Source organism: Talpa occidentalis, unplaced genomic scaffold, assembly GCF_014898055.3.
Source record: "Talpa occidentalis isolate TD23 unplaced genomic scaffold, MPIMG_talOcc4v2.1 talOcc4.15, whole genome shotgun sequence".
Taxonomy (NCBI): Eukaryota; Metazoa; Chordata; class Mammalia; order Eulipotyphla; family Talpidae; genus Talpa; species Talpa occidentalis.
The window spans coordinates 65,969,428-65,983,509 of record NW_023601543.1 but is presented as its reverse complement, the minus strand read 5'-3'; the positions used below and the strand labels follow the sequence as shown (position 1 = coordinate 65,983,509).

Here is a 14,082-nt window from a genome sequence, read left to right as displayed (position 1 = left end):
TTTGAGGTGTGGCGGGCTACCAGGATTTTTAATAGCTCCCCAGGTGATTATGATGTGCAGCCAGACAGGGGGAACTCCTCTTTCATAAGTCTTGCCAGCGAAGGAGGTAGGTGGGGCAAGTATTATGATCCCATTTTTATAGATAAGGAAGCTCAGGCTCTGAGATATTTCAGTGTCTTACAGGAAAGCGAGTGAAATCATCTGGTGACCTTGGTGCAGACTGGGTCACCAGGTACTTGTGCTAAATCTTTAAAGCCAGTCGTCAGTCTGTAAGAATGGGGTAAAACCTGTTTTTTCTCTTTTGCTTTCCTCCGTTTTCTTGGCTTCTGTTTCTTGACATGAGAAGGGAAAAGAAACAACATTGAAATGGTATCTGAAACCAAATGTCTCTAACTGAAATTCCCTACTGAATCCCTTTAATGACTGGGAGATAATCATTAGCTAGAGCAACCCGCCTCGCCCAGCATAATAATGGTCAGAGAGCATCAGGAAAACCAGATGGAGGGGACTTGCTCATTCGGCACCAGCACACGTACCCCATTTGGAGACTAATTAAGAAAATAACAAACCTGGCCACATTGGCTAAGAGAGCTCCCCACTGGGGTTTGCAAATTTGGACATGTTTTTCCTACACACAGCATATTGGCAGAGAATTTCCTACTGTTGTTGTTTCTTTTTCTGGGTAATCTAATCATTTAAATTATGCTGTGCATTGTTCTTGACTGGTGCTCCCTCTTGCTTCCCTGAATGTCTCAGGAACCTTCCTATAGTTCTATCAGTCTAATTTCTCCCGCTCTTTGTTCCCACAACCCCTTGCTGCTTCAGGTGTGTTCCATGGACCAGCGGCAGCATTACCCAGAAACTTGTTAGAAATGCACTTTTCTGGTCCCACCACAGCCCTACTGAACCAGAATCTTCATTTTAACAAGAGTATCTGGTGAATTGCCTGCACATTGAGGTTTGGAAGTGTTGCCCTAAAACACAGGCTTTTCCCCATCACTCCATCCGCCTTACTAACTCTCATTTATCAACCCCCTACTTGTCCTTCAAAGCTTAGCTCATCTCTCTCTCCTGTGAAGCCTGAATATTGACTCCCTTCACTTTGTCCTGTAGGTCATGATTTTTAGAATTTTAACAAATGCTGAATGTTTCATTATTTAAAGTGTTCTAATGTTAACTTAGTCTAATTATTGAGATTACATCTTCCCTCAAAACGCCTACCCCAAGACTTTGCAAATAATATGAATTGCTCAATCTATTAGGATCTGTCTCCTGTTTGAAAGTTTGTCCATAGTTAAGGCCTGGCATGTCTCTTTGAACATCTTCTGCCTCAAACCAGCTTCCCTGGGATTTTTCCTTCTCAACACCTGAAGAAATTCTTCATCCATCTCAGAGATTTCCTAAAGGTCTAATCTAGTAATCTAGTGGGTTCTCACCAAACTGCAACCCCACAAAGGCATTGAAAGTAAACATATAACCAATTGTGTATATTGACTTTCTAAAAAGTCAATCTCTAGAAAGTCAACTTTTTAATTTGAAATTATTTGGACTGGAAATTTTATAAAATCAATTCACTTTGGGGAATGACAAGTTCCCTATCTACCCTGGTGCTAACAAGAAATGGGACATACCAACCAGTGGTCTCTCTTACTGACCTCAGACTTTAAAGCAGGAGACACAGTCAACTCCCCAAACTCCAGGCAGCAGGGATGGGGGCACACATCCTAACTATTATACCTATAGATCCCCTAAATCTATCCAGGGGGTTATGGGATCTCTCCTAAGCCTTGGCACATGGGGATATAGGAGCAGAGCAGACACTCAACCCTGACAGTCAACTTCCTTGTTCCATTCCATATCAATTCTTCTCACCACCTTGGACTACTTTTAGCTCCATTCCAACTGTACCTATCCTTCAAGTCTATTGTGTATGATATCAATCTTAAGTACTAAAAATATCCAGGCTCGAACAACTCGAAAGTCTTTCCTCAGAGCTATCGTGTGGGGCCATCAGAAGTCATTTTGATCTTCACTGGAAGTCAAAAGGCCTTATTTCTTTGTCTGAGCAGAAGCATATGCTACCCCCAGAATAGTGGGACAAAGAATTGGGGTAAAACAAATGGCTAGAGGAAAACACACCAGTTAATATCAGATTTTTACCAAGTTACATGTGTTTGGTGTGATATTGGAGTAGCTTTATGCCTTCCATGCAAGATGGGCAATCACATACTCAGGGCATTCCGGACTATTGCTTGATAATGTTGGCAATGGTTGATAGCTAGCTAGGTAAGAATACCACTTCAGAGGGGTTGGGGGAAAGACATTGCCCTGGAAAGAGGGCTGTGGTAAGGAAAGCTTTCTGTGGTGGATCTATTTCATTCATTTCCCTAACAGAGGTCATCTCTCTTCATGGAGGTGGTTCAGTCACAACACGACCTAGAGGAAGGGTCAAGAAGCCCAGTATGAACTTTATTGCTCTTCATCTCTTCATCCTTAGAGCCCAATTAGGAATATTTCACAACAAACACTTCTCTGTTTGTGGATCCATGAAGGGAATCTGTTAAACTTATAAAACAGTTTAAACCAAACCACCACAGACTTGCTTTGTATTTCTGAGGTATCTTAATTTAATGTAAAAAAAAAGAAAGGTTAAAGAACAAAATCCATCCAAGATAGCACACATCAAAAGCTTTAGGAGCTATAAATACAGGAGAGGGAATTTGGGTTTGTTTCAGTAAAGGCCTAATAGGCAGGAAGGCCCTCTCAGCCACCCCCAGTCACTTTTTTTTCCCCGTTGGAAATGCTGTTGCCTCATCGCCAGGCCCCTGAGCATTACAGAAGCACGGAGGCCATCTTCTTGGAGGTAGTATGTGCGCTCATGCGCATGTTTCTCTGTGCTAGGAGCTGGGGGGTGGAATGGAGGGCTGCATGAGAGTCTGAGAGAGCAGACAAAGGCGAGAACTAGCCCCTCCCTCGCATCTCCTCTCCTTTCTTCTTTCTGTGATGTTTGTTCAAGGGGGTTAAGAGAAGAAAAAAAAAAAGAACACACTACCTCAGTGTTCCTCTCCACATACTTTTAATGAGCACTATTTTCACTTTTTATTTGCTGATCAATAAACCCCAGGGTAGGACCTGTCTGTTCCCAGAGATAAAGAACTGCGTGCATAGCTGGTCTTTATCCAGCTGAACAAGTGCTGCTTTCTCTTTGTTTTTCACAGTGTTTCTGAGAGATAAGAGGAAACCACCAGACATGATGCATGACTGGGAGGTTCTGAAATCGTGTATAAACTCACTCTCTATTCTGAGCTGTGGATTAGGGACGGAAAGAAAGGAAGAGGGCACCACATATAACCTGAGTTTGTTATTTCCTCTAGGTTAAAAACAAGCAGTTAAACACACACACACAAGCAGGAGAGGGAAATGTGGGGGGTGGGGGGTTGGGGGTGTGGGGAAGAACACATGAATAAATGTTCCAGTAAGGAAAAATGAAGCTGATTTTCAGTTATTGCACAGAAGTCAAATAAGGAGAATTTTAGTCATTCAAATGAGCACATCCCCCGCCCCCAAATTCAGTGACCATTTCCTACCCCAAAAAACTGCCTCTGTCATATGAATTCAATACCAAGATGAGCAGATGGGACCTAATTTTAGTCAAAGTGCCAGATAGATTCCCCGAAAAATAAGAGATGGGACCAGGTCAGTGTCCCATTAAGCTCATGTCCTGTAAGGCTCTTAGCACATCTCTGAGAGCTCCGGGATGAAGGAGTTGATAAGAGATTGATAACACAAGGTATTAACTAGTAGAGTAAGAGTAAATGTAAGATCAATGGGTACCGATAGATGCAGAAAGAGTTCGATGCTTCTAATAGCATATGAAAAAATGTGGTAGCAACTTATATAAATGCAGAGCAGCAAATCATTTAGGAAAATTTGCCACTCAGCAAAGGAAAGGTCTGAGGCTGAGCCCTGAAATCATGAGAATGTGTGGACAAATGGGATCTTTGAAAATTGTAGGCTGAAAGGAGGAATAAACCCAGGAGACAAAGACAGGTCACTAAAAAGTAGAATTTAAGACAAAACCCACAATACAATTGTTTCTGAGCAACCAGACCGAAAACAAGGAGACAGTGAGGCTGGGTCACGCTTCACCGTCTTGTGTTATTCTCTTGGTGTTACTGTTTGTTTCCACGCCTAGGCTCATGAACTTGAAATGCTCTGCTGTAGACTTTTGTCTTTGTCTCAGCTCCAGCACTGGATAATAAGGTCCCTCTAGGGAAAAAATGTGTCCCAGGCTTTCTAGAATGTCCCTCACAATACCTACCTTAGGCCCTGGCTGGAATAATAGCTCAATAAATGTTAATGGACAGGATTAATTAAAGAACAACTTCCTCTTTGTGTAATTATTCTTCCAAATGTTAGATTTCAAGAGGCCAAAACCTGGATTATATTTTACCTTTCTGATGCTGGGTAAATGAGAGGAGCAAATTATAAATTAACAAAGCGTTACTACTTTATTTCAAAGGGAATCAGTGATTTTAATGCCAACTATTAGGTTGGGAAATTAGATGTGTGAGTCTTCAAGAGACAGACTGAAGGCCAGTGGACTTTTCCTTGATCTCAGATTCATTCAGTCAGGCCAAGACTAAAAACCTTGGGTGATACTTTTTGTTTGTTTTGGTCACCGTGCCTGTGCAGTTCTTGAAGAGAGCACACACAGGCCCATCATAAAGCCCATCACTGCCCTGGTGCCCAGCAGCATGAGGCGCCAGAGATAAGTTAAACTAGAGATAAGCTGACAGCTGTAAATAATCCAGCAGGCCCTCCTGGCAGGAGAGACCCCTGCCCCTGGCAGTAAATCCCAGCACACCCCACCCCCTCAGGGCAGGAGAGCCCAGCAGCCCTCCACCCTCACAGGCCAAAAAACTCCGGCTGTAGCTTAACCCTATAAAGACCCGAGCTCCCATTTTGGGGTGCCACTCTTGGCCTGCAGAGAGTCGTCACCTCACGGACTTTCAATAAAGCCCACTTTTGTCTGATACTCTTGGCCTCCTCTCTTTTCTAACATTCTGGTGCCAAAACCTGGGATGAGGACACAGAGTTAGGCACCTGCCTGTACAGCCCCTCATCCTGCAGGCCTCCATTCTTTCCTTTCTCCTTCCTCCCCTATTCCGCTTCCCTCTTTTCACTTACAGGACCCAGGAACTCTCTTTTCTAACAGGTCTGTCTGTCTGGAAGTTTGGCTTCATGAGACAAAGGACTTATCTATTTTATGCACCGTCCTATGTCCAGCATCCAGAGCAGATTTTCCTGGCACATAGTAGGAGCTTAAGTAATCATTGTGGAAGGGAGGGAAGGAAGAAGGGGACAGGGAGTGGAGAGCTCTGCTTTTCACACCAATAAACTTGGCATGTGTTTACTCACTCTTTAGTGACCTAAGGTCCCCTCGGGTTCTGTGTTAGGAGCCAGAATGATGCCAGAATGATGAGATTCCAGTCTTTGTCATCAAATGATCCTCTATAATAGTAAAGAGAGAGGGACGTACACACCAGGTGGTAAGTGCCACAGCAGAGAGAGTTGCAGCAATATGGGGAGTGTGCCAAAGGGAGCATCTAATCTACCCTGAGGAAGAGTGCGAGGCACAAAAAACATCACAGACCTGAGCAGAATCCTAATAAACTCCATGATGTTTTGCAGGCTTGGAAACATTTGAATCTACATGGTTCTAAAGCTGACTGTGGAGAGAAAGATAAAATATGGCAGATTACCAGTCATTGCATGTCAGCGATTCCCTATTCAGTCACTTTGATGTTATAAATTATTTTGGCCTTAGTGTTTTATTGGACTTTTGCTTCCTGCATGGAATGCAAAGGGATACAGTGAGTCTGTCATGCAGCAGCTCATCATAGAATTGCGGTGTTAAAAGCACAGTTTAGGGCCTCCCTGGTGGTGCAAGGGGTTAAGCAACGCGCTATGAAGCAATCCTTAGCCTCTGCAGCACGAGTTCAATCCCCGGCCGGCCAGGGAGAAACCCACAAGGCGAGGCAGACCTCTCCTGTCTTGCCTGCTGCTCCCCTCAGCAGTGTACTTCAGTCAGTCTGCCTGTTCTGTTCCCCACTCTGTCTCTGGTGAATCCTCTCATCCCCCTCACCTCTGGCCTATACCCCAGCTCTTGTATGTATAAATAAATAAATCTTTTTTTTAAAAAAAAGCACAGTCTAAATGGTACGAATTGAAGATGCATTGTCTGGGCCTGAGCTGCACCAGGAGTAATGGCTTTGCTACGTACAATCAGTTAGGACCAGTCTTTGTTTTTTTTCTAAGCAATTTTTGGTTCCTGTGACAAGGATTAATGATATAAACAGCTATAAAGTGGTCTTTGCGTTTTATAAAAGCCTATAGCAGTAAAGATGTGTCTTTCTCTTCAAAACAGCAATTTTTCTGAAAAGGTTAGCTAAACTTCACAACAAAAAGAAAATCACTAGTAAAAGAAAAAAAATGTTGTGGTTGACTAAGCTTATTTCCATATAGGAAAAGATTCTGGGACTAGGCTGATGGACTGTTTAAGCCAGAAAATCCAGTGTCTGAGGAAAAAGAAATCCAGATTTTGACTTCTGCTTCTTGTTTTCCTTCCTCAGGTGCTGACCCCGGCACAGATCAAATCAATTTGCCAGGCTATTCTGGATTCTGGGAAGCAGTATGCCATGAAAAAGAGGAAACCATTCCCCCTGATGTATTCTTACTATGGAACCGAGTACTTGGGTGAGTGAAAACGCTGGCAAAGGCTTGTAGAATGAAGGGAGTCTCTCATAGCAGATGTTTTTGACATAGTGTTCCACTATCTATTTCACTGGAAATACTCTGAAATGCCATTTGAAAACAAATCTTGGTAGATATTACAAATCAAAATTTAATATTTGTGTTCATAATATACCTGACAGAATCATAGCTATTATAACAATTTTTTGCTATAGATATATATTTATTATCTTTGGAAATTGCTCCCTGGTTTATGACTACAACAACATGGTAGACTAACAAAACCCAAAAGCCTTCTCCTAGAGCCAGCTAGAAATTCTGCATGAAATATGTCTTTTCAGGATAGAATCAAGTTTACAAGAAGAAAATTTGTGCTCCACAATTTAAAAAAATTACTGAAAAACCAAAGCAATGAACATGTTCTCAGATACTTTTTGTTAGCAGTTACTTTCACTAAACACTAAACTCCTTATTCTCGATTGTGAATTCATTGGCCCAACTTTGCTGAAAGTTTGTGAACAGTTTTCACACTCATTGCAATTAAGTGATTCAGCCACTGACAGCTTAAGATTAATGGTAGTGAATTAATAACAGACTACTGAGTCACAATGGCTTTTTGAGAGATGAGGCACGTAAAGTGAAAATTAATTACTCCCATTGGAATCCTTCAGTGCCTGCCATCACTCGTGAATATGACTGGCAAGGCCTCTTAATAGTTTATCTGCCTCCTTCTCCAAATCTATCTCCAAGCTTTCTCTCCCCTTTGCTGGTTCTGTCCAGCATAGTCTCCTACCAGCAAAGTGTTCTCATATCTTTGTAACTTTTGTGCCTGTTCCTTTTGCTTAGAATGCCCAGCTTCCTCCAGCTCCCTTATTTATCTGAAATACTTAAACCCAGGCTTGAGACGACTCCAACAGCATCTTATCTATTGAAAAACTTTCTGTGCTTTTGAAGTTCTAGCCATTTACATAGATAGCACAAACTAGATTTCTAACTCATGTGTGCATGTTCTCCTGCAATGCAAGCTTTTCTCTAGCAATTTAAAATCCAATGCCAGAAAGGTACCTTCAGGATTCATGACCAAATTTTAAGGATAAAGTTTTTGACTGGAAACGATGGTAACACTGTTTCTGGGGAGTCCAAAGTTCGAGTACCTGAGGGTCATGATAAAGCTTTAACATTATAGAGTGGAGTTGAAAGAGCAAGCCCCCAGAATATACTGACTGCAGCACCACTTGCCAATCATCAGGATCCTACTAACTAGAAATGAGTGAAAACTGCTATGGGGGCTGGGTTGACTTTCACTTTCCTTATAGTTTGCTCCTCCAGGCAGGCTCAGGCCTGCACTCAGTGCCAGAAATTCTTCGAAACTCTGCTCAGGTGACACTACCTGTGTCACCTGAACTTTCAACACCCCTTTCATTCTGAGGCCAACTTCAGCTCTCATAGAGCATTTATCTATCACCTCATGTTCTAATGATTTATATGCAACTCTGACTTTCTCATCAGATTGAATGGGGAGGTCTTTAAGGTTATGAACCTTCATTTGTGTATCCCCAAAGCTTAGACAATACCCAGTATACAGTACTAAAGATGAAGGATTAAGTAAATTATCACCAAATACTAGTGTTTAACTTTACAGAAGAAGGCACTTAGTCTCTTTTGTTCACTTGTCTATCCTTACTACCTAGAATAGCATCTGGCACACAATGGGTTCTTAAATTTTATGTGTTGAATGAATGAATATATGCTTGGGATACTTAGAGCAAGTTATTTTTTAGCAGTTTAGGAGCATTTTCATAAATGTTGCTATGTTGATTACATTTAAAATATCTCTAAGATGGGTTGGTCACTAAACATTTTTCTGTAAAGGGACATATAGAAGATATTTCAAGCTCTGTAGGCCATATGGTCTCTGCCACGGTAGCACAAAAGTAGTCATAGATAATATGCAAATGAATGCGCATATCTGTGTTCCAATAAAGTTTTATTTACAAAAACAGATGATAAGCCACAGGAGTGTATGTGCCCCAGAAGTCTCATTCTTTGGCAGCTCAATTGTTACATTACTGTGTGTGTTTTCAAGTAATAGTGCTATTGTGTTTTTATCCTATTCAATCAAACTAGCTCTCAATTGTGTGAATTGTTATGCTTTTTTTTTGTCAATATAGGAGCAGCTCATGGTCTGTCATCCATTCTCCAAATGCTTCTTTCTTACCATGAGCACCTCAAGCCTTCAGATCAGGAACTGGTGTGGCAGAGTGTGGACTTCCTCATGGAACAGGAACAGAACTCCAACTGGCCACCTGAGTTGGGCGAGGCGATCGAGCGAGAGAACGAGCTGGTGCACTGGTGCCACGGTGCCCCAGGTCTCACAAACACTGTTACTGAAAGCATTGCTTTTCCTCGGGCTTAGCCAAAGGGAGATGCCTTTTCCAATAACGGAGGATATTTCTTATCTCATTACTAGATGAGATCAAAGGATCAAGATGGAATTTTTCAAAGCCAAAATGTCTTAATCTTTACAGGACCTCCAGAAATGACCCTATACCTTTTAAATTATATGATCTATATATAGTTACGTATAACATCAACTAGCACTAGCGAATAGAAATATGAGCTGTGTATGAAATTAAGTTTTTAGTAGCCTCATTAAAAATGTAAAAAGAAACAGGTGGAATTAATTTTAATAATATCTATTCTATAACCCAGTATATGCAAAATACTATTTCAAGCTGCAACCAATTTAAAAATTGAGCTATCTTACTTTTTTTTCATAGAAAGTCTTTGAAATCCTGTGTATATTTTATACTTACATCCCATCTCAATTCAGACTAGCCACATTGCAATTTCTCAGTAGCTACATTGCACTGTGCAACTCTGGAGCCTAGCAATCAGATGTGGTCCTAGACTAGTAGAGTGGGCAACCTGGGAGCTTGTTAGACATGCAGAATCTCAGCCCCCACCCCAGACACACTGCAACAAAATCTGCATTTCAACAAGATTCCCTAGGTGATTTGTGTGCGCATTAACATTTGAGATGCACTGTTCTAGAATTCTCCATATGAGGTTTTCCATCATCACCTAGTAAAAAGTGTAGGTGAAATAGGAAGTCATTTCAGTGAGCCCTCTGTAACTGAGCCTGCAAACTTATCAGACTCCATCTTTCCCCCTCCTTTTTAAAATCCCACTGCACAGCTAATTAGCCTTCACAGAAAGGACAATTTGAAGTAAGTTAAATTCAAATAAATCAACTAATTTTGGTTGATTGATTAAGGGAGAGATTTAAAGTACCAAAATAACACACCATTTTTGGATTAGAAGTGGATTTAATTTGCAAGGCTATACTTCAATGCCATGAGCACAACTTTAAAATATATTTGATTTCTCTTTAGTCTGTTATCTGATTTTTTATTACTTCCTTTCCCCTACTTACCTAATCAATGTTATTTAATGCAACTGTAATTTCATTTTTTTCTTGGTAGAGTTTGAGTTGATGAATAATAAGAGACTTAGTCCATCAACCATATTTTCTCTGCCTGCTACGTTTACCTAAGAAAAGGACTTCAAAGGCCCCTGTGCGTGCTTGTACCAATGCCAGGACATTATGCATTATATTCAGGGTAGCTCCTGCCGGTTATAATTTGAGGCTATTTCTTTCTGCTTTGAACTCTTTAGAGAAAAACAACAGTTATTTACCATCCTGGAAATGAAATCTTTTCATGTTATGCTCAACATTCTCATTTCCCAGTTCCTTTAATCGTCTTTGATGGTGGCCTCTGGATAGCCTCCAAGCACCCCAGAATCCTTGGATTTTTGGAGATGTCCCCAGTTAAATACCGAATCTTTTAAAAGGACTCGGTGTGCTAATAAAAGCCCTGTACTGAGTGGGAAAATAATCTACTAAAATGGGTGACTGTGTCAGTTAATCGATGTGGGTATCTTGAAGGACAATTATTTCATCCAATTTTTGTACATTGAATGCCATCTGTCTTTGCAAATCATGTATCATAACAGCACAACATAGGACTCATCACAGAGGGGACTTTTATTTATCCTTCCTATATCATTGGCATTCAGTATCTTAGTAAGATTAAACATAGGTTCCAGAGCAAAATTATTGAACCCTGTATTCACCGGACTGCCAAAAATAAACCAATCCACAGATGAATAAAGAACTCAATAGGGCCCATTATTGCTGCCAACCCTGGCTCCCGCCTCAAGGCTGCTGGTCTTCCTTTTAAGATAAATGCTAAAAACATTATCGAGAATGATTAAAAATCTGATTAATTAAGTGCTGGTCAAAGACCATCCACATCTCTCTGAAGTTGGCAATAGTAAATTCTGAATATTCTAAAACACAAGATGACCTAAAAAATGATTTTCTCTTGTTTGAGAAAAATATTTTTGGAGAGTAGATTTATGAATAGCACAGATGGTTTGGGGCAGCAGAGTGGTTCTGTGATTAAAAACCTGCCAGACACAATCCGCAATGTGAAACTTTCATCAGTGATACCTTATCTGCCCCCCTGATTGATTCCTATTGACTTTCTTTCAACCCACCTCTACAGGAAACTATCTTAGTTATGTCTGCAGTAGAGACACAGTTCTCAATTCTAAATTAATGACTCTGGGTTTTAATGGTAGTGCCAACACAAGCCAGTTCAGTAACCTTGAGAAACCACTCTGCTCCTTTTGTGCCTCTGTTTCTTCATCTGTGAAATGAGCACATTGAGATGGAATAGTGAAACCCAATCTTGTCATCATTACAGACCCCTTTTATCCTGTGGATCCTTGCCATTCCTGAGGGATATTTACAAATCTCCACATTTTTACAAATCTCCACATTTATAACTACCCAGTGTGGGATATAGTTTTTCTCACTAAATGCAATGAAGTATAGCAGGCAGATTTATATGACCCCTTCATATTCTTTATGATTCTAAAATACAGAATGAAAATCATTTGCAAAGTCATTAAAAACAAATGCCATAGCTAAAATCAAAACTCTAGGTTGTGTTATGTTATGTCATTACAGTGGTAACACTGACAGTGCATTTCCTTTACTCTGTGAAACACAAGTGTGGCTATTTTTTACTTAAATCATTTCACTTCACAAGGGCTTCTGGCTAGGCAACTTTGAATGCAGAGCAAGGACTTGGCTATTTCAGGTGTCACGAGTCACTAAGCTTTTTTTTTTTGGCATAGAACTGGGGTGTAGACCAGAGGTATGGAGGCGTGAGAGGATTCACCAGAGACAGAGTGGGGAGCAGGACAGATCTACAGAAATACAGTGCTGAGGAGAGCAGAGAGAGAGACAGGAGAGGTCTGCTGCGTCATATGTGGGTTAGCTCCCAGGCCAGGAATCAAACTCAGGCCATAAAGGTGATGGCACTGAGACTTCACCCTTAGGCTACCAGGGAGGCCCACACTAAGCATTTAGTGCACACAGAACAGGGTGTGTTTCAGTGAAATGGCAGATCCCAGGACACAGCCTTGTGGCTATTCCCCGGTGTGCTGAAACTGTCTGTGGTGAACCTGGCTATCATAAGGCTCTGGTAGACCACATATTTTCAAGGATTTAGCCTCTTCAACCATATTTCTTAATTAATACTTAAATCCTTCCTCTAGCTGTATTTGGTAAAGACATCCATCACTGCTGACTTGGGTGCCAATAATCTGTGTTCCCATGTTGAAATGACATGGCACCCATAAAAAGCAAAGATACCTAACATTCCTTCCTTTTATTTATTTATTTATTTATTTATTTATTTATTTATTTATTTATACAAGCACTGGGTACAGTCAGAAGCGCGGGAGGGTGAGAGAATTCACCAGAGCCAGAGGGGAGAGTAGAGCAGGCAGACGGAGGAAGCACACTGCTGAGGGGAGCAGAGGGCAGCAGGAGAGGTCTGCGTGCCATATGGGATCCTTGCCACGCGGCCGGGGATCAAACTGGCACCGCAGAGGCTGCAGGCACCTTCGCAGCCCAGCGCTCACCGGGGAGGCCCAACATTCCTTCCTTTTAAATTGTGTGGTCTTGGGGCCTCCCCGGTGGCGCACAAGGTTAAGTCTCAGCACTATATGAAGCAATCCGTAGCCACTGCAGCACGAGTTCAATCCCTGGCCAGGGAACTAACCCACATGGTGCAGCAGACCTCTCCTGTCTCGCCAGCTGCTCCCCTCAGCAGTGTATTTCAGGAGATCCGCCTGTCCTGCTCCCTCCTCTGTCTCTGGTGAATACTCTCACCACCACCACCACCCCACACACACACACCTGTGTCCTACACCCCGGCTGTTGTATACATAAATAAATAAAATAAATCTTAAAAAAATAAATTGTGCAGTCTTGTTGTGGATTTCAGTAGGTCAGGTTAGAAGACAGTAGGTTTAGACAGTTTTTCAAGGTCCCTCGTGTCACTCTGTGATCCAGGCCATAGGAAGAGATCCTTTCTCTCTGAGCAGAGCCATAGTTATCAATACCTCTAAGCTGCCTCAGGCTCAGGACCCAATATAGGAATTAGACCAGCTAAGATCTTCTTCCTCCACATCTCTCATCTCCCCTTCAGCGTCGGCCTGTGTGGGGCTGAGATAGAGATAGTCTAGGAGCAGTAGACTTTTGTGGTGCCCTTGCTTCATGTCAAACACTGTGCCGAGGATTAGAAGAAAATGAATGAGATAGACTTCTCACTCTCGGGTAGTTTGCAAGGCACTAGGGGAAGCAAACGTGTGTACAGATCATTTGAATATCATACTGTATAAGTGCTGAGGTTTGTCTAGAAAGCTATGGAAGCTCAGGGAAGGCTTCCTGGAGAGGTAATCCCTGAGGTAAATGGTCAGGCCAAGAAAGGTAGAAAGTTTGTTCCAAGAGGAGTGAACAACCTAGGCAGTCAGAGACACGGAACCACACAGTGGTTTTATGGAAATAAGCTTCAAGTCAGGAGGAGAAAAGACAGGAGAACAGAGCAGGAGATGGGTCACAAAGGGCTTTCTGTGTCTTGCTAAGGCATCTGGGTACCAGGGAGCCAATTCGTGGGTTTAAGCACAAGAGTGACGTAGTCAGATTACTGTTTTCAAAGGCCTCTCACTCTTCCTCTGAGACAGAATGAATTTAAGGTGTAGCAAAGCTGGGCAGAAATCTAGAGAGGTATAGAGCCTGAGGGCCTTTCCACAAGCCTGTCCTTCTGGCTTGAGCCCCTCCCTCTTCCACCAGCTTTCTGCCAGATGTCTAGAAGCAGAACTGGATCTCAGGTGGAGACTTTGAGTGTGTAGAAAGGCAGGCAGTGGCAAGGGAGAAACCCCAAGGGGCATGTCTCACTTGGAGAC

At 42.0% G+C, this 14,082-nt stretch overlaps 1 protein-coding gene across 1 annotated transcript in view; it reads left to right on the top strand.

The window, feature by feature from the left end:
* Positions 1 to 14,082, top strand: part of LANCL3 (LanC like family member 3) — a 122,780-nt gene that overhangs the window by 89,296 nt on the left and 19,402 nt on the right. The window contains 2 exon segments of the mRNA XM_037512541.2: positions 6,636 to 6,759; positions 8,928 to 9,125. Of these exon segments, the coding sequence (XP_037368438.1) occupies positions 6,636 to 6,759; positions 8,928 to 9,125 (322 nt within the window).